Here is a 20,649-nt window from a genome sequence, read left to right as displayed (position 1 = left end):
TGGCACGCTCGGATTTCTTCAAAGAGTGTTGGTCTTTTCTCAATAAATGAGAGCGACACTGAGCAAAGAGCAAAAAGAACAAAATGTACAGAGAGCTTATTTTTAGAGAATCTTTTTTATAGGATGAGTATTTTTGAGTAGGGCATTTCTTTTAATCAAATACAGCAAACAATGTCCATTCAAGTGACAAAACATTTTGAAAGCAAAGAAAAAAGCTTTTGTTTGTACTTGTTTCTATGTAAGTTTCTGCAGTTTCATTTCAGGAGTGCATCTTGTGTTTTCTGCATTATTTCCCATATGGAAAAGAAATAGTAAAAACTTATATGATTTACTCATGAAAGTGGCCACTTTCTCATTACTTTCATATATTGTTTTAGTAAGAATCCAAAACATACAAGTTTCATTATATAATTTTTCAGGGGATCTTATCTGTTTTCACTCTTGTATGCTTTTCATACAAGTTTCACACAAGACAGATACAAACATTTTTAAGATTTATATATATCTTTTCCATATGGGTTGATGGACTTGGATTTTAATTTATGGAGAATATCTCTTCTCACATATCCAGAAGTGTAAAATTGAACACGGTGCATCATTCCAGCTGTTTTCTGAGTTGTAAGTATCTATATGTCCACAATTTTCCTTTTTGTCACCATTTGGTTCACCACGATTCCAGTAGCTGAAATACAGATAAAATTATAAGAGTTGAATTCAAATTCAGTCATTTATTTTCATTCATGGTAATACAAGAAAACCTTATCAGCAAGAGACAGATTTCATTTTTAACTTTAACCTCCTAGGACCTGGTGTCCACATATGTGGACATTTTGGGCTGTCTAGACCACCGTACTACATTTTGCTCTACAAGGGACTGATATCCACTTACGAGGACATTATACTGCCACTTTTCTATCAAAATTTAAAACGAATGCCCTCTTATGTGGATCTAATTTTTCTCAGAGACTAGATCAGGTAAAAAGATCATTCTTTGTTTTTACATTCATCAGGTCCAAATCAGCCCAAATAGCAAAGAGAAATTAAAAATGAGTGCCATGAAAGAGTTTGGGTCTTAGGAGGTCAAATGTATGCAAACCAAAGACATGTATTTTCTTTGCATTTAAACCTTGTGTTCATTGGAGTCCCATCCACCCATTTCCATGTCCCCTCTGTCTCTGAGTCAGTCAGTCCAATCCACAGACGCTTCTTGAACGTGTTCACAAAGTTCTTTTTTAGAAAGAGAGAAAGTAACTGTAAGCATACTGAGCTTAAAGTGATATATCAATATATCTTTTATCTTACTGAACTTTCATTTCATGTTAATTCTTAATTTAATATTTATTCCAAACACACCTGTAGTACATGTATACACACCCACCTGTTCTTCCTGGCTGCTGATAATCACCAGGTCGGCACCTCTTTGAACACAGTCTTGTCTGCTTTCTTGCCAGGATTTCTTCTCTGAAGACGTGAAATAGAAACTACCGCTAACATTCACCCAGTTACACTGAAAATTTAATTACAAAGAAATAAAAAGGATGTTAACAATTTTGGCTTACATTGTAACCCCATTACCCCAGTGATGAGCTTTTCAAAGCCATTGCTTTAGAGTTAGTGACACAATTTCAAAATGCTTCGGTGCTGAAAACAATAAAATAAAATTCTGAAATAGTTGCACAATTTGTCATAACTTTAATTTTTACATTTGTTTTCATGTTCTTAAAAAATGTGCACTTAAATACTGGCTTACATTTATATATATATATATATACACATAATGATTTCAATTTTAATTTGTATCAGCAGATGTGAATGAAAAAGAGAGATTTAGAATTTTTCAACAAAAAAAACATGGCATTGAGGGGAAATAGCTTATTACCGTCATCACTGTGGCTACAATCTTCAGGCTGCTTTCATTTCTTACATACCAAGCCCTAAGCATAAACCACACTGTTTGTGGTATTCATCTCTGTATTTGGCTGTCTGTTTTTTAATAGCAATTCGAAATTAAAAAAAAGAGTGATGACAAACTGAATGAGATCAGTTTGAGACAGGAAGTCACCCGAACAGCATCAGAAGGTTGTTGTGCTAAATCCCTCAGGTTTCGTTTGTTATAACTTACAAACAATAGGTTTATTATTGCACTATCAATATAAAGGTAGACACAAGAACAGATTTTATTTTACTCAAATAAAGAAATAATTACCATGAAACTTTCTCTGAAGATCATCTCTTTCTCTTTGGTCAATTCTTCAACTCTTTTCTGTAACTGGTCACGTTCTGTTTTCAGGTTGCCCACCTCCTCTTCCATTTGAAATTTGTCTTTGATGACTGTGTTGGGCATGTGAACATTAAATGAACAAGCTGTATTAATAAACACCTGAGCAGTACTCTTTTAGGACATGATCAGCATACTAACTAGCTGCTGTACTCACAAAGAAACGCCAGAATTATGAGTCCAGTGAGGAGAAGAAGACACAGCACACCCAGAAGACTCACAGCAGCTCTGTAGGAACTTTTCTTCACAAATTTAGTACCTGGAGCTAGAAATCAGTATTTTTCAACATGTGTATAAACATAAAACACATTGACAACCTCATATTTGTCAACTGCAGCTGTGACACTAGCAACTACTCTTTCAAGGTAGTTCAAGGTAAAAAAATAAAACCATCTTCCCTTCAATATACAACAGTCATTTATCTTTGTAAAAGCATTTTGGTACAGTAGACATTTACTGTCACAGTAAAGAAAAATAATTAGCATATTTAACACGACCCACTCCGAGAGCACAAGCCTCCACCAAGTCAGCCAGCTCTCTGAGCAGTATGTACTTTTGAAGGAATAAAAATGTATTTTTTAATTCATTGTATTTTATTTTTTGTTTTTCAGTATAATGAAAAAAGTATAATGAAAAACTTTAAAGATTAAAAAAAATCAGCTAAACGTAACAAGGACATGTTAAAAGTAACATGTTTAACTTCATTTAGGGCGGTAGCTATTGACTATGTACGAATTGGATAAGAAAAACCTTTTCTACCCTTTTTAAACCCATTTTTTAAATAATCGAGTTATTTGACTTACTCATAAATTGTTGCAATTGTGTCTAACACAAACGTTGTATGGGAGGAGGTAATGGATAACAAGTATGGATTTGTAAACACCTGGACATGAATAACTTGATCTTATACGGTGTTAGAAAGGTTACTTTTAAAATGTATTCCACTACAGATTACAGAATACATGCCCCAAAATGTATTTTGTAACGTATTCCGTTACGTTACTCAATGAGTAACGTATTCTGAATACTTTGGATTACTTAATATATTATCATGCTTTTTACAACTATTGCTGTGTGATTTATTTCTTTTACTGAGGGTTATTTGCCATACCAACACCAACTAGATTTTTAAATCTTAATATAAAATGAGTAACAGTAGGTGGAGATTAGGCAAGGGTGCACTTTTTGCAGGGATCATGTATAGAAAACTATTCCGCGCGTATATAAAACAGGTCCGCGGCGCCGAACCGTAAAGGGACCTCTGGCTAATACGTCGGGTTCCATGTCGGGCTCGTAGCCGAAAACTTTACTTTGTTGTCTGGGTCAACTTTGCTAGTGAGAAACAGAGAGAGGCGTTGAAAGGCTGCTCCAACGGTACTTATTGTTTCGGAGGAAAACACGAACACAGTGTACAGTCGAGTCGTAATGGTAAAATGGTAAATGGCCTGTATTTGTATAGCGCTTTACTTAGTCTCTAAGGACCCCAAAGCGCTTTGCACTACATTAATTAATAAGTAATAGCTTACTTGCAACTGGCTTGTCAGGCACACTTTTTGGCTTATTATTATATTTACATGCTTCCATCCCCCGCTTCTGCTCGGTGACAGCTCGTACTTTTCCACTCTCCTTTTTCTCCCTCCCTCGCTCACAGACACATAACGGGTACGGGTATTTTCTCCCTGCAGCACGGACTACACACACACACACACACACACACACACACACACACACACACACATATATATATATATATATATATATATGTATGTGTGTGTGTGTATGTATATATATGCATTATAAGTGTATATATATATATAGGTATATAGTTTGAAACAAAGGCGGATGTGAATATAAGTGAGATCAGCAATCAAATGTGGCGTGATATTTTGATACAAACAAAGGCAGCAGAATTTTGAACACAGCAGTAAAAGTAAAAGACATTTTATGAAAGTTTGACCTTATTTCACCTTGAAAACAGGTCAGAGGTCCAAAACAATGTGATATTTAGAAACCTCATGTCCGCTTTTTGAAATTGTTTTATGAACAAATTTCAGCATTAATACCATGGCATATTATAGTTTCAGTCACAGACTGAAACTAGGTCTTTGCACTGTCCAGTGCACCAGTTTAAAGTCTGGGATTCCACTTTTTGAGTGCACCGCTTTTGGTCATGGTGGTCCCGTTCTAAAGTTTGTCTGAGGAAATTATGTGCGCAATTTGTTAGTGCTGCAGGTGGTGGTTCGTCTGTTGCTATGCTCAAACAGTAAGAAGCAACCAAACTCCTGCGTAAAAAGAACCTGATCGCTATTCACTGTTAATTCACAAATGAGAAGATTCTATAAAATGCATTGCAGAGTTGTTTTCACATATGTCCATATTTAAACTCAAAAGATTTGCTGCTGAACTAAATGAATAGGGCTGCCTCTTTCCTTTTAGGGGCTTTGAAAATGTGGATCATAGAGAGGCGATGTGCCTCAGATGGTCCTCTGCAGGAAAAATTCCTTATCAAAGCAAACTGTTTAATAAGACTGATGTTGAGGAATCTCCTGTTGTTGAATATTTAATTAATTTCTTTTAAATTAATAATATTTTATGCTGTTAAAATTTTTCGTAGTAAGTATTGTAGCTGGCCAAAATCAATTTGGTTGTATTTTTTAACAGAGCTTAAATTAGTTTTTAGTCCTGAAAATTCCCTGTGGCTGTCTCCTGTACATGGTTTTTCGGGGATAAAAAGTGCAGGCAAAAGTAAAAGCACCCAGTTTCAACCTACCCCACCAGTACTTCAAAGAGCTGTAACTGTGGCACTTTTTACAGTATGAAGGTAAAAGTTTTGCATGGCTTTACTTAGTATGTTCATGTATGAGCTGTTTGGAAAATACATCTTCAAAGCTGAAAGGGAAACATGTGGAACCAACTTAGACAATCTCATGGAGCTCAGCCATGTGTATGTTATGTATTGGCTTTCCTCTCCTGAGAATTTAAAACCCATGCAGATAAAAAAAAAAGAAGAAGAAAAGAAAAGAGTTCTATTTCACAGACTAAAAATACTGAACTAGGATACTAAAAGCAGAATTTTCTTGTAATATCTTTTGCAGTGGCTGCTTTTTCAATTTTGCGTTTTTCTCTTCAACCTTAAGACTTATTATTCATTCAAAACCAAGGGGTGTAGTAAACATCACATTTCAAATGCCTAAAACCATTAGTGATAAAAATGGAACTCATGCCAAATAAAATAAACTAAAATCTAAAACTATATTCATAGAGTAAAACCAAACTATCCTTAAGAAATAAATATAAAACATAAAACTTCATATTTTTATGTATTTACTAAATAAATATAATTTTTCAATGATTTGTTATTTTTGTCGATTTTGTCAAGTGAAACGGTTTAAGTCAGCCTTGGTGCATATGTTTGAGACTGGTTGCCTGAGTCTACCTGTTTTACATAACTTAGTATTCTTAATTCTAGTATGGGTCAGTTTGTGAGGTTTAATTTAAGAACATTAAAACACTGTAACAACAGACACTAAATAAAAACTAATGAAGTATAAACATTAAACCAACATTACTAAACTGTTGTTAAAAAGAAGTTAAAAATGAATAAATAAAGTGAAATGACCAAACTCAGCTTTCTGAGCTTTGCACTATTTTCAGCACTTGGTGATTACCTGGTGCTTCTTTTGGTCTCATTCTGCGCATTTCCATGATGTTCAGATCCACCGCTTGTTCAGCTGGGTCTTTGGTTTCTGAAGAAAAGATCTAAGAGTGTCTCTGAAGTTGCAAACTGTAGTTCTGAACTGTGTGAAACTGATACACGTGATTCTCTATTTAACAGGAAACTGAGGTCTGGTGGTGTGAAAATGTTATGCTGCTTGTGCTCACATGGCATGTAATAAATCCTGACAGTGCAGGGACTATGATGCCATTTAAATTGTAATTATTATTGAGAAATTTCATAAATTATTTAATAATGTATTTGTTTGATTCATTTTGGCACTCATGGCCCCCTGTAAAGACTTTGCTGGGGTTATGCCTGCATTCGTCTTTGCTTTTGAATGTGCAGACTACACTCACTGCAGCCCTTAATCTAACTTAAACCAATTTAAATTTACTAAGAAGAAATAGCAGAAGAGCAATCCAACAACAAAATCTAACTGATTCATTGTTGGCTTTGGTCTCTTTAGAAGGTCAGGTTATACTTTGACAGTCAGTAGTTCAAATGCTATATCTCTTCTTTATTCAGTCCATAACCTCTAGTTATTCTGTAAATCTGTTATAGTGAGAGATAAAATTAATGCTTGCTGCAGCAAATGCTGCATTTAAACGATTAGCTTAAGTAAAAAGTTTAAACGATTCAACAATAATTTAGCTTTATTGAGACAATAAATTTGATACAAAAACAACAACAACAAAAACAAAAACAAATAATCTGCTTCATAGTTCACAGAAGCACGGGCAGCATTTACAATTTTTCTTCCAGTTCTCTTTGGCCCAATTCTCACAGCAAAAATGTTCCAAAAAGTCAATCCCAGCTCTAGATCGCTCACTTTCCTGAATACTGTCAAGCATTGTATTAGTGTTTTCAATCAAATTACTTCAAACTTCTTTCAGATATGTATGAAAGCTCAAATACAATAACAGTCTGCGGTTTACTTGAAAATTAAATATATACTTTTAGTTTTGTGTCACAGCTGCTCTTCCAAATCTCTCTTTCAAGCACATCCCAATGATAATCAACTGGACTGTGGAGGCTGCTGGAGAACAGCTTTTTTCAGTGTTCTGTTGTCTAATTTCGATGAGTGCGAAATGTAGCCTCAGTTTCCTGTTCTTATCTGACAGGTGTGGCCCTCAGCATGATTTACTGTTACTCCAGGCCAATTGGTTCAAGGTGAGATGTATGTTGTGCTTTCAGAGATGCTCTTCTGCACAGCTTATTTGTAATGAGTGGTTATTTGAGTTGCTGTTGCTTTCCTATCAGCTCAGAGTATTCTGCCATTGTCCTCTGACATCAACAAGGTATTTTAACCCAGAGAACTGCTGCTCACTGGACATTTTCTCACTTTAGACCATTCCCTGTAAACCGTAGAGATGACCGTGCAGGAAAATCCCAGGACATCATCAGTTTCTAAAATATTCACACCAGCCTAAGTGACATCAAAAACCATGCCACATTCAGTCAACTTTCTTCCTCATTCTGACACTCGGTTTGAACTTCAGCAGGTATCTTGACCATGTCTAGATTCATAAATGCTTTGAGTTGAAAGTCACTGATTAGATATTTGAAATAATGTGACAAACACTGGAGCAGGTGTACCTAATAAACTGGTTGCTGAATGTATGTAGCGTGACGTTGGTGGACTATGCAGTAATTTGTGCTTTGTCTGTTTTCTGATGCAAATGGTTTTGAGGGGAAAAACTAAACATTTTGATTGCTCAGTCTTTAAACGGTGGTGAAATGTTTTTATTCATTAATTACAGCGTTGAAGTGATTGCATGACTATTCATGTTCTCACAATTGTGAGAAAGGTTTTTATTGTTGTAGTGTCTTTCACACAGATGTCTTAGTGTTATGTTATTTTACTGTTTAAAGAATTGCGTTAAGAGTGGTGAGAATAACTTTTCTGCTACACTGTAAACCCGAATAAGTTACCAGAACTCAAAAAAATTGAGGCAATCGATTGCCTCAATTTTTTTGAGTTGATCAACTTAAAAGTCAAATTTTTCCAGAACATAAAAGTTTGGATTACATGGTACTTGTATCTTTTGAGAACGGTCAACTCAAATATGTGCAGTTAATATGACTTACAGTTTCAAGTTTACAAATTCAAAGGAATAACTTCACAGAACTTATAAAAAATAAGTACACAACCACAACATTTTTATGTTAACAAAACTCAAATGTTTATTAGTTTGTGTTGTCATTATTTTAAGTACACGTTAGTCAAATATGTTGACTACTTGATACTTAAAAACATGTGACCCAAAACTTAAAATTTTTGAGGCAATTGATTGCCTCAATTAAAATGAGTATCGGTAACTTAATATGCAAAAGTCATAAACATCTGCCATTGAACAGTATCTTGCCTGCTCCCTTTTAGCACATTATGTTGAAATTAAATACATTTTTTTAAATTAAATAAATTAAAAATAATTAACAAAAACATACATAATAAGTAGACCAAAAATTGTTTAGTCAGGAAAACTGTCAGAGTAATAAAAAATAATGCCAAATAATAATAAATAATATCAAAATGTGCCTTTGGCTCTCTGGCTAATATCTGAATAAGGCAACATGGGCAGCAATTTGAGTGAATTACAATGCTATTTGTTTTACATTAACCAGTATGAAACAGTGAAATTTAGGTCATCTTGCGCAGCCCACAATGTTTTAGAAATAGTATTACGAAAAACATTAAAACATACAAAAAATTAGTGTTGCTTTGCATTATGTTAATGAGAACAAAGGCACGTTGTATAGTTTGGACCTATTGGCTGAACACCTGTCGAGTAATGCAATAACGTTTTGAGGCATTGTTTAGATAAAAGGAGAGAACTTTGAACTAGCCTTTTATAATGCTTTACCCTGCATCCTTCTTTCAGATGAGTTCCTACATAACCAAGTCATTCTTGAGGGTCTGTAACCTGGGTGACAGTTTACCCTTTTCTAGACCAAGTAAAATCTTTTGAGTAAATTCTAAAGTGTTGGTCAGGGCTCTGGGGTAGCTGAGGTGAAGTGCATAGATCAGTCCAAACGTTACCAGGAAGGCTTCACCAAATCTGGGAGACTGACCATGGCATCACTTTCAATGACGACAGAGGTTTTCACAGGTTGGTAGTGAACTGGACTTGTCGTGTCATGGTCACTGATGACAGTGAAGAGGGCCACTTCAACACCATCAAGCTACAACTCAAAAGATTCGTCCTGAATGAATGAAAAAGAGATACTAATCACAATCTAACCCAAGAAATACAACAGACGACATATAATTTCTCATTTTACCAACTCCCGTTGAGATCCAATACCTCTTTTACAAGGGAGACCTGGGTCTCACTGTAAGAGGTGAAAAACAGAAGATCCATGTTCTGCACACATAAATCAGCTAATTCACCAGAGAATCAAGTGGTGTGAGATAGACTGAAACTAAGCTAAAGGAAAAACACAGGAAAATGTTTTTCTAAACATCTTATCACTTTCAACAAAACACCAATTCAGTTCATTCGTAGTGAGGAGACAGAAAAGACCATACATGGAAACCGTATGGGTAGACTAAACAAAGGTAAGTCCAAACAGTGCATCAAAATACATGTTTGTACTTTGATGCACTGTTTATATACACACAGTAGTATCTGTTAGATACTTAAGGACACTCACAGTGCAGGTTCTGAAAAATCCAGAGACATCCTCACGCAGATAGACAGGAAGGGCGTGGAGAACGGTAGTGCGCTTGGTGTGGATATCATGGATGTCCTATTGCCAGATAAAAACAGAATTGTATATACTGGTGAGTTTACTGAACAACAACAACAACAACAGTCAAATCAGAACATATGTCCACAAATAACCTGTTCACATCTTTAATACAGTCAGACAAATAGCAAACACAAAGTGGACTAATAGCAAAATTCAAAAAGCTCATTTAAATCATTGAACCTCTCCAATGTTCCACTGATTCAACCTATGAAATGTGTAACAATCTATTATTACCTGTTCATCGTGAATTCTTAGAATTTCAGCCAGGGCATCTGCTGTCTTCCCAGTTTTTGATGCCTTCTGTCTGAATAAGGTCATCAGTCGAGGAAGATGGCGATCAAGTTCAGCATAGAATGTATTGGGCAGGTTCTGATTTGTAATCCGCTGAAACTCTGCATACAACTACAGCAGAACGTCAATACAGTTCAATTTGAAGAATCTCGCACACCTTTATAAAGCAGCAAAAAGCAAAAAACTGCCACATGAGTAAGAATTACAATTTTCATTTTAAAGAGAGCTGATCCATATTACCTCAGACTCCATTTTTAGAGCAGGCCAGAGGTCCAAGAGCTCCTTCACTGGTGGGCAGGACATCACTATGGTTTGTCTGCGCAGGGGAAATGCGGTCTCCATCAACTTTCTAATGAGGGGCAGGTTCTTCTCAGCCTTCTTGACTTCTTCAACAATTGCTTGCCTCAACTGGTCAAGGCTTGAAGGATCCTTTCCTTGGGGAAAGTTTGGTAGGAAGTTGACTTCTGCTCGCTTGGGTCTGTTAATGTTGGAATGTGAAGGTTCATTATCAGGATTACTTCTACTTCTTTTTCCAGCATTAACAGTGACCTCCTGACATCCAGCCCGTCTCATCTTGGTCCTATAATTGCCCATCATTTGTGCTATACCTACAATCCTTATATAGACATGTCACTGTTTCATGATTTTTCAAATGCTTTCTGAGATGACTGAAAAGGCCTGTTTCAGAAAAGGGTTGCTGAAATGTGCATAAAGGGCATTTAAATAACACAGGCCTCTGACTCTGCTCTGCACAACTGCTAAGTTGTGCTGTATGATATCTTGACAAATGAGTACTCAGTGCATTAAGTGTCTGAAATGTACAAATGCAATCAGTGTAGAGGCATGGAAGAGGGCTGATTCGGGAATAGTGGCTGTGCTGCAGCCTGTAGTGTCTAAATAACTGTATTCTGGAGGTGAAGGAAGCTGCGCACAACTTACACTGCCAGATCATGTTGGAAACAAAACAGAACTCCTTATACTTACAACTTAATATAACAGTTAAGTTATATTAATAAGTGATAAATAATAACAATAAATGAATTACTATTAGTTCAGACTACAGCTAACACTGCTTTAAAATGGCAACCTGTTTTCCTCAAAACAATTTGTTTTATATAAGAATCTATAGGTGGAAAATAGCATAAGTAAAGTTGGTTTAGTAGTTAGTTTAACATATTTTTAAGACAACTCGAGAGAGAGAGAGCGAGAGAGGTGATTGGTAGAAGAATTCACAAACAAAATGAATTACCTGGTATCTTTATCACATCCCTAGTTCTCTTCCTTGACTCTGTCTTAATTCTTGAAGCTGGAACAGAGAGATCCAAAGGCATAAACTGATGAACAATTAAAAAGCATCCAAACGGTGACAAATTATAAATACTTCCATTTATAATTTTTCCCTGTTAATGATCTTTTCATTTAATCCCCAAAGTGTGAATGCATCTCTAGTCAAGATACTAAAGCCATCGAGCAAATATTACAATACTGAAGACAAGCAGCAGCACTTGAACTTTAACGGCATGGTTAAATAAACAACAACGCCATTTCTACAAACTAAAGCCTTACTGAGGAGAGGTTCCCCCAAACATGTTATATGAAATTATGTGCACACACAGTTAATGTCAAAAATGTCAGGCTCCTCATCACTGCTTCTCTCTCTGAACGAGTCTGGTTGTTTTGATTGACAGGTTTGTTTTTTAGGACCTTAGTGATCCAAGAGTGCCAATTGGTTGGCAGAAGTTGATTGACAAGTGATTCCACTAATTAGGCAAAGTGAGAGGAGACGATGTGTGCGCCGTGCTCTTTCATTGGCCCTCTAACTCTGGCTTGTGAACAACATGACTCGTCAGAGCAGGTGTATTAGAAGGATGAGTTTCCCGATCATTCTACGGCGTAAAGTGACTGATATATATAAAAAACACCTATCGAGACCATCACTCAAACGCCTAATACACCTGCACCACTTATTCGCACATATAGTTTAAAATATAGCGTTTCAAACAAGAAAACGGCTTGAAAGCACTCTCACTGCAGACAGGTATCTCCGCTGTGTAACTGCAGGGACAACGGGCTTGTTTGGACCCAACTATTCTGAGTCATGAGAGGGGGTTTCAAAATTTAGAGAGATTAAAACACTTTGTTTCAGACTAGGCGATCGGGCGCCACCTCTAGAACAAGGAGTATCTAACTTTTTAAACAGCCTGCGACCCTCATTACAACAACTTAATGCTAGCTCTGCAAGCGCAAAGTTTCCTTCGGGGAGAGCAGCAAAGCACATAAAAAACACGGACCCGACATTTCTGCTATTCTTTTCGACACACACCCAAAATACAACTAAATATTCGTATTTTAACAATAAACTAATATCAACATTGAAAACTTACTGTAAGTCCAGTGATGCTAGTTGCTGCCGTTAGGTCCAACTTTCTCCAGTCGTCCGTGTTGCCTCTTTGGTGCTGTTTCCCGCCCATATACCTTTACTTCTTCTGTGTTTCGTATTTTTTTCAAAATAGCGGTAAACGATCAGTGTATAATGCTCATTAGCGCCGCCTTCCGCTTCGGAGGGTGAATCAGAGATTAACTCGGAATAAAAATTGATTCCTGCAGCTGCTCAACACTTACGGAAAAAATTAAAAAAAATATATATAGGATACATTGATAAGACAATGAATATTAAAATAAATACATTTTTTCTTCCACTAATGCATTTAAGACAATTTGATTTTACTTATTTGGTGAAACACTTTGAGATTTTATTGTATTTTAGCATGTGCTACATAAATTAAGTTTATTATTAAATCCTACCTACTTGAAACAACAAAAATAACAGGACTTCACCATTCTTATATGTCCTAACTTAACTGTGTTACGTTGTGCTTAAGTTATGATTTTAAGTGATGCTTACTTAATATAGAAATAGTTCAATTCAATCAAAAATTATTAGTTTCATTTACTCAAAAAGAAGAACATGTTACAGGAACTTGACATATTTAAGTTAACAGAACTTTTTAAAGACTTTGAGTATACACTACTTAATCTATTTAATTACTTTGAACATTCGGGTTTACAGTGTAGAATTGAGCTATGAGAAAACTGTAAGCATCATAATAGCTCAGCTTGGACCATTTGGAAACCATAACTTCTTTACTGGGCAGCACGGTGGCATGGTGGTTAGCACTGTTGCCGCACAGCAAGAAGGTCCTGAGTTCAATTCCACCATCAGGCCAGGGTCTTTCTGTATGGAGTTTGCATGTTCTCCCCGTGTTTGCGTGGGTTCCCTCCGGGTACTCCGGCTTCCTCCCACCGTCCAAAGACATGCAGCTTGTGGGGATAGGTTAATTGGATAATTGGAATTGTCACTAGGTGTGAATGGTTGTCTGTCCCTGTGTGTTGGCCCTGCAACAGACTGGCGACCTGTCCAGGGTGTACCCCGCCTCTCGCCCTATGACAGCTGGGATAGGCTCCAGCACCCCCCGCGACCCTGGAAAGGAGAAGCGAATGGATGGATGGATGGATGGATGGAACTTCTTTATTCAACTTTTTGCGACGTACTATAGACTATAGGATTTCTCCTCACGTTTTTTGAAATTCTTCGAAGCACCTGAGGAGGGCAGCAAAACGCCTTCCACGTGTCAAACCCGCCTGAAGCAGGAAGAAGAAATTCTACACCCGCTGACAAACCCGAAGCGGCGGAGGATTCAACGTCAAATGGCTGAAATGAAAGTGGTATTATAGTTATGTCAAAATCTACACAGATGCATCAAAGAATACAGCCAACCAAAGTGGGATAGCATTTATAGTTCCTGAATTTAATATCAAGGTAGGGAAAAGGATCAGTGACGATTTATCAGTGTACACAGGTGAAATGGTTTCAATATTGTTAGCTGTCCAGTGGATTGAAGAAACAAAACCACTAAGATCTGTGATATGTTCAGACTCGAGCTCATCACTGGCCAGTCTGCAAGACAGTCACTCAGACTGCAGACCTGACATTCTGATAGAGATCCAGCAAACACTATTCAGAATTATTATGATGGGGCTTATGGTCACATTCTTATGGGTACCAGCGCATCATGGAGTTAAAGGAAATGAAATGGCAGATAGGACAGCAAAAGTCGCAACAAGGAGACCGATGGTAGATATGGTTATTAGTGTGAGTAGGACGGAGCTCAAGAGTAGAATACCATACAAAATGAAGGAAAGGTGGCAAAAGCAATGGGAGGAAGAGAGGAAAGGTAATGCACCATTTTGCTGTTTGCCAACCGCCAATAAATCCTATACAGAAGAAGAAGAAGAAATGAAAGTGGAAGTTAGTGAAAGTAAAATCAGAGCTGCAGTCACGCAAATCTTCGTATCTAAAGAAGATCAAGAGGAGAATTGGGTTTTTTTTCTCAACAACAAACTGGAATGCAGGTGAGTGCAGCTGATCAGATTTGCTGTGTTTAACAGGCAACTGTTTCTCTCTTAATGTTATACTTCACGTGAAATGTCAGATTAGTTCAACTGGAGACTGATGTTAAGAAAGGTCCGTCCATTCCCTTCTGCTTATGCTTGTCAGGGTCCCCGGGGGGCTGCAGCCTATCCGAGCTATCATAGAGTACACCCTGGACTGGTCACCAGTCTGTCGCAGGCTATGTTGAGCAAAATAAGACTGAAAATCACCAAAGTTAAATGTGGAATATTCCCGAAAAACAAACAAACAAAACAAAAGCAAAACTAAACGTCGTTTCGAATTCGTTTCGAATTCGTTGTAAAAACGGAGCGCTGCTCTGACGTGGAATGATTACCACACAAAAGTCTGCACAGTTTCTTTTGACTTGTGCTTTCTTTAAACCAGAGGTGTTAAACTTAACACCTCTGTGGGCCACTGCCTGCACTGTCATCTCATTGGAGGGCCACTTTAATGATCAAATACCCACAAATATATATATATATATATATATATATATATATATATATATGTGTGTGTGTGTGTGTGTGTGTGTGTGTGTGTATGTATATATATATATATATATATATATGTATATTTCAAATATTGTATAACGAGACAAAACTTTAAACGTGCAAATCTTTTTTTTTCTTTCTCACTCTTAACTAACTGAAACTTTTCATTGAACTACCAAATAAACAAATTGTTACTCTCTTTCTGGCCAGACACGTGGGAGCACTTCTGCTATAATTTTGTTTGTGCATGAAATAAAAATGCAGACATAAGTGTACATATTAGCTTTTGACTGCTAGTGAAAACATTTTCTTTTACAATTTTCAATACAAATAACTCTCTGACTAAACTAACATATTGCCTTCATATTAAATAAAAATAAATAAAACTTAAATAGAAGTATACATTTGTATACAGGTTTTTAACAGTTAATGCAAAAATATTTGTTCCTTTTTAAAGAACTTATTTTAACATTGCACTCAACAACAAACAAAAAAGTAACTTCAAGGGCCAAATTACATTATATTTCTTCATGTCAATATACGTGGTAGGAGTAACGTGGGCCGTAAGTTTAAGATCCCTGCATTAAACTTTATATAACAACAACAACAGCCCCAGGGATCTGTCCTGGGGCCCCTTCTTTTCATTATCTACCTTCTACCGCTTGGACATATTTTCCGTAAATACAATATCCATTTCCACTGTTATGCCGATGACACCCAGCTTTATCTGTCCACTAAACCTGATTCTGCTCTTCCCCCATCCTCCCTCACCCTCTGCTTAGCTGAACTAAATTCATGGTTCTCTTCTAATTTTCTTAAACTCAATAGTAATAAATCCGAGCTCCTCTTAGTAGGCACTAAATCAACATTATCCAGAACCAACAGTTTCTCTATTACTATCAATAACTCACCGGTCTCCATTTCTTCCTCTGTGAAAAGTTTGGGTGTCATCCTTGACAGTACTCTATCTTTCAATTCACACATTAATAATGTCACTCGGTCTGCATATTTTCAATTGCGCGACATTAATCGTCTCCGTCCTTTTCTCACCTCACATGCCACTGCCATTCTTGTCCATAGCCTTGTTACTTCCCGGATTGATTATTGTAATTCACTTCTTTTTGGTCTTACTCAAAAATCCATCCATAAGCTTCAACGCATCCAGAATTCTGCTGCCCGTATCATCACCAGGACCCCTTCTATCCACCACATCACTCCTGTTCTGCAGCAGCTTCACTGGCTCCCGGTCAAGTATCGTATCAATTTCAAAATACTTTTGTACGCATTTAAAGCTATTCATCATCTCTCTCCTTCATATCTCTCTGATCTGGTTAACATCACCGCCCCATCTCGTTGTCTCAGATCTTCTTCTTCCCTTTCACTCTCCGTCCCCTCCCCCCGTCTTGTCACCATGGGAAGCAGGGCTTTCAGCTGCTCTGCTCCTCGACTCTGGAATTTCCTACCTCCTGATTTAAGAAATATCTCTACCTTCTCTCTCTTTAAGTCCCAACTCAAAACCCACTTGTTCAAAATAGCTTATCCCACATAACCTCTCCATTCGGCTATTTTAAATTTGTTTATGTTTTATGATTGTGTAAACTCGTTGCTTTTATGTTGCTCTTTGCTTTTATGTTGCTTTTTACTCTACTGTGTACAGCGACCTTGAGTGTTTTGAAAGGCGCTTTCAAATAAAATGTATTATTATTATTATTATTAACAGCAATTATAATGATGATGAATTTATCCCGTCCATTTTGCAGCATTTTGCTAACAGCAGTCAAATCATAAATTAAGACAAGTGACCCAGTTGCACTGGTAGCCTTACATGCCCTTGCCATTACACTGCCTCCACCAAGGTGTGGTTTGGTCTGCTCTGGCTTGTTCTTTCTTTTGTGTGATCAGTGGTTTCAAGCTTAACCTCCTACGACCCGAACTCTTCCATGGCATGCATTTTTAATTTCTCTTTGATATTTGGGCATATTGGGACCCGATGAATGTAAAAACAAAGAATCACCAGATTTGTGGGGGTTTTTTTGTTTTTTTTTTAACTGATTTTTGTTTCTAAGAAAAATGAGAGCCACATATGAGGATATTCGTTTTAAATTTTGATAAAACAGAGGCAGTATAATGTCATTTAAAGTGGATATCAGGCCCTTGTAGAGCAAAATTTAGTGTTTTGGTCTAGATTTGGTCTAGGTCTAGACATTAAAACTTACTTTTTAATGTTTTTTGCATAATTATGTGTGTGCAATTTTGTAAATCCTCTGTGTTTAAATTCATGAAAGCATCTCTTGATTGCAGATTTTGACAGTGATATCTCATCTATGATATTTTTGATTTGGTTAGATGTGAAGTTTGTTTTTTCTTTTAAACAAAAGAAATCATTTCATCATCGTGCACTGTAGTTATCCTCAAGTTTTTCGGGCCTTTTGGTGTTGCTGAGCTGCTCAGTGAAAGTACCAGATTTTTGATTTGCCTACTCCTGAAGTTTTTTCTAGTACTTTGATTTAATTTGGGTTTTTTTGTTTGTTTGTTTTTTCAGCTTAATGATGGATTCCTCACTTGCACTGACATCTCTTTGGGCCTCATATTTTAAAGTGAAAAATGAAAAGCTATAAAAAAAAAAATCAACAGTATGAAGCAACTTCATTTATGATGAAATCACGATGGAACCGACCTCATCTGGCTATGAAACAGCTTGTTACCTAATTGTCCCATTACCTGTGAGCTTCTGCAAATGAGTGACAAGGTAATTCCCAAATATTCTTCTTAAACACCTTGAATCAAAGACAGACATCTGTAAAAAACACATTTTGTCCCTAAAATGTTTACTTTTGTTTTGTAGAGTGCAGACATGTTTGCTGCCAGTAATCTGCGACCTGAAGATCAGTTTTTGTGCTCCATCTGCCTGGATGTGTTCACTGATCCAGTCACCACACCATGTGGACATAACTTCTGCAAAAACTGCATCACCCAGAACTGGGACATTAATGTGAGGTGCAAGTGTCCCCTGTGTAACAAACTGTTCAAGAGACGACCTGAACTGGAGATAAACCATTTGTTCTCTGAGGTGGTTGCTCAGTTCAGAGATGAAACTCAACAGAATGCAAACAGCAACTCAGAGCAACAAGCTGCCAAACCAGGAGAAGTTCCCTGTGACTACTGCACTGGAACCAGACTGAGGGCCCTGAAGTCCTGCCTGGTGTGTCTGACCTCCTACTGTGAGACTCACCTAGAACCTCATCTGACAATCAAAGGTCTGAAAAGACATCAGCTGATTGAGCCTGTGGAGAACCTGGAAGGCAGGATGTGTACAAAGCACGATAAACATCTGGAGCTGTTCTGTAAGACTGATCAGACATGTGTCTGCACGCTCTGCTCTGTTTTAGACCACAAGACTCATGAGTTTGTTCCTCTGAGAGAAGAATCTGAAGAAAAGAAGACAGAGCTGAGGAAGATGGATGATGAAATTCAGGAAATGATCGAGAAGAGACGACAGAAGATTCAGGAGATCAATGAGTCAGTGAAGATGAGTAAAGATGCTGCAGACAAACAGAAAACAGAAGGTGTTCAGAACTTCACTGTTCTGAAGGAGTTTATTGAGAAAGGCCTGAAGAAGGTCATAAAGGAGATAGAAGACAAACAGGAAACAACAGAGAAACAGGCTGAAGGTCTCATCAAGGAGCTGGAAGAGGAAATCTCAGAGCTGAAGAAGAGGAGCTCTGAGCTGAAGCAGGCCTCACGCTCTGAAGACCACCTCCACTTTATTCAAAGCTTCTCATCTCTGAAAGCTGTTCCACCTACCAAGGACTGGACAGAGGTCATCGTCCTTCCACCAACATATGAGGGGACTGTGATGAGAGCTGTGGCTCAGCTGGAGGAGACACTCAAAAAACACTTTAAGAAGCTGCTTGCTAAGGCTGAGCTGAGGAGGGTCCAGCAGTATGCTGTGGATGTGAGTCTTGATCCTGATACAGCACATCCTGAGCTCATCTTGTCTGATGATGGAAAACAAGTGAATTTTGGCAATGTGAATCAGAGTCTTTCAGACAACCCAAAGAGATTCACAGTTTTTGCAAATGTTTTAGGAAGGCAGGGTTTCTCTTCAGGTAGATTTTACTTTGAGGTTCAGGTTAAAGGAAAGACTGACTGGATTTTAGGAGTGGCCAGAGAGTCAGTGAACAGGAAGGGAGGAAACTCAGTAAAGCCTCAGGATGGTTTCTGGGCTCTATGGCTGAGGAACAACAACGAGTACACAGCATGTACTGGCCCAGCAGCCGTTCTCTCTCTGGCGTCTGCTCCTGATAAAGTGGGAGTGTTTGTGGATTATGAGGAGCGTCTGGTCTCCTTTTATGATGTGGATGCAGCAGCTTTTATCTACTCCTTTACTGGCTGCTCCTTCACTGAGAAACTCTACCCATGCTTCAATCCCTGCAATAATGATAATGGTAAAAACTCTGCACCTCTCCTGATCACTCCTATCAATCGCATTAACTAGACTGGAAAAGTTATTGCATTTTATTTGAAAGCGGTCTAGTGTCAATTAAACCAAGTGAGCACAAAAACATTTAGGAAATGTTCTTGAAGAGAAACAAAAAGCATATCTTTAAATGTGTACATACACATATTTGATTACATTCAATATAATCAAATGTTGGATTCTGAAACTTTAAAGCTGTGTTATTCATATTTATTAAAAAACTTTTTGGTTAATGACAGCTTCTGATAAATGTGTCAGTTCTTAGTTGCGGAACAGTTTTTAAGTTGTATGTATGTTTACTGCAGAAAGAGTATTCATTTCAGAGGCGAGACCAGCCAATAAGTGCCTTCATCCAAGAATCTGGCTTTGACAATCTGTAATTATGTCGTCAACAATGATGTGTTTGAATGCTGTCTCCACCATAAGACATGTTTTCTCAATCATCATGTATAACATGTCGTTGATATTATGTGCCTGTCTGTGTGTGTGTGTGTATGTAATATATATATATATATATATATATATTCATTTTGTACACAGGTCTCTCTTGAAAAAGAGGGCTTGATCTCAATGAGATTATTTATTTAAATAAAAGATTTAATAATGATAGACAAACTTTCTTTACATTAACAGGATAAAACTTTAACCCCAGTCAGAGACAACAGTCAATGGTTGTTACTTTCTTTGCACTCAGATAAATAGCAGCATTGATGCATCAAAAAAATGTATTGTATATCATATAAAATCTTATACTCTATATATCACATATATTATAAAAATGATTTTTATAACACATAACTTTTCTCATGTCCCTTGAAATACTGTTTTTAAGAAAAATTATGACACAGGTGACCTGAACTTTTGTGTAATATCTATTAGGAATAATATATTTCCCCTATTTTATTTAGGGGAATCTGTGATGGTCGGGATGGAGGTATTTGATGACCTGTTATGAAATGACCCATAAGAACAATTTCAACATTTTCTGCATCATGTTACGACCCGGCTCATAGCCGCAACATAAAAGAAGATGAATACCAGATTGTGGGTGAGAAGAGGTTTTATCTTAAAATGGACAACCAGGTTGGCTAAAAATGGCTGGTGCCGCTAAGGCAAGCGCAACAAAAGAGATGGACAAAATGGTAAACGGAGAACTAAACTATACTGGGAAAACTAAACTACTGA

General features: G+C 37.2%; 2 protein-coding genes across 7 annotated transcripts; one reads left to right on the top strand and one right to left on the bottom strand.

The window, feature by feature from the left end:
* Window positions 1-443: 443 nt before the first annotated feature.
* On the bottom strand, window positions 444-6,064 carry LOC106096950 (CD209 antigen-like). 2 transcript variants are annotated; one of them, XM_025907837.1, is made up of 7 exons: window positions 5,947-6,064; window positions 3,805-3,969; window positions 2,436-2,543; window positions 2,207-2,331; window positions 1,379-1,507; window positions 1,127-1,227; window positions 444-682 (listed from the first exon to the last, which is right to left on the bottom strand). In XM_025907837.1, exons 1-7 carry the CDS (start codon window positions 5,981-5,983, stop codon window positions 541-543), a joined length of 807 nt encoding a protein of 268 aa, XP_025763622.1. In that variant the 5' UTR covers window positions 5,984-6,064; the 3' UTR covers window positions 444-540. The 2 variants fall into 2 exon arrangements, with proteins under 2 accessions (XP_025763622.1, XP_013121628.1); XM_013266174.3 differs by lacking the exon at window positions 3,805-3,969.
* Window positions 6,065-13,707: 7,643 nt separating this feature from the next.
* Window positions 13,708-20,568, top strand: LOC109202406 (E3 ubiquitin-protein ligase TRIM39-like). 5 transcript variants are annotated; one of them, XM_019359695.2, is made up of 4 exons: window positions 13,708-14,453; window positions 17,527-17,733; window positions 17,830-19,432; window positions 20,373-20,568. In XM_019359695.2, exons 2-4 carry the CDS (start codon window positions 17,722-17,724, stop codon window positions 20,417-20,419), a joined length of 1,662 nt encoding a protein of 553 aa, XP_019215240.1. In that variant the 5' UTR covers window positions 13,708-14,453; window positions 17,527-17,721; the 3' UTR covers window positions 20,420-20,568. The 5 variants fall into 5 exon arrangements, with proteins under 5 accessions (XP_019215240.1, XP_025763620.1, XP_019215239.1 ...); XM_025907835.1 differs by lacking the exon at window positions 20,373-20,568 and adding an exon at window positions 16,135-16,235 and having other exon boundaries at window positions 13,709-14,453; window positions 17,830-19,970; XM_025907836.1 differs by lacking the exons at window positions 13,708-14,453; window positions 20,373-20,568 and adding an exon at window positions 15,375-16,235 and having other exon boundaries at window positions 17,527-17,570; window positions 17,609-17,733; window positions 17,830-19,970.
* Window positions 20,569-20,649: the final 81 nt, after the last annotated feature.

This window comes from Oreochromis niloticus, linkage group LG6 (assembly GCF_001858045.2).
Source record: "Oreochromis niloticus isolate F11D_XX linkage group LG6, O_niloticus_UMD_NMBU, whole genome shotgun sequence".
Classification (NCBI taxonomy): domain Eukaryota; kingdom Metazoa; phylum Chordata; class Actinopteri; order Cichliformes; family Cichlidae; genus Oreochromis; species Oreochromis niloticus.
The sequence above is the reverse complement of the archived record's forward strand: the minus strand, read 5'-3'. Positions and strand labels throughout refer to the sequence as shown.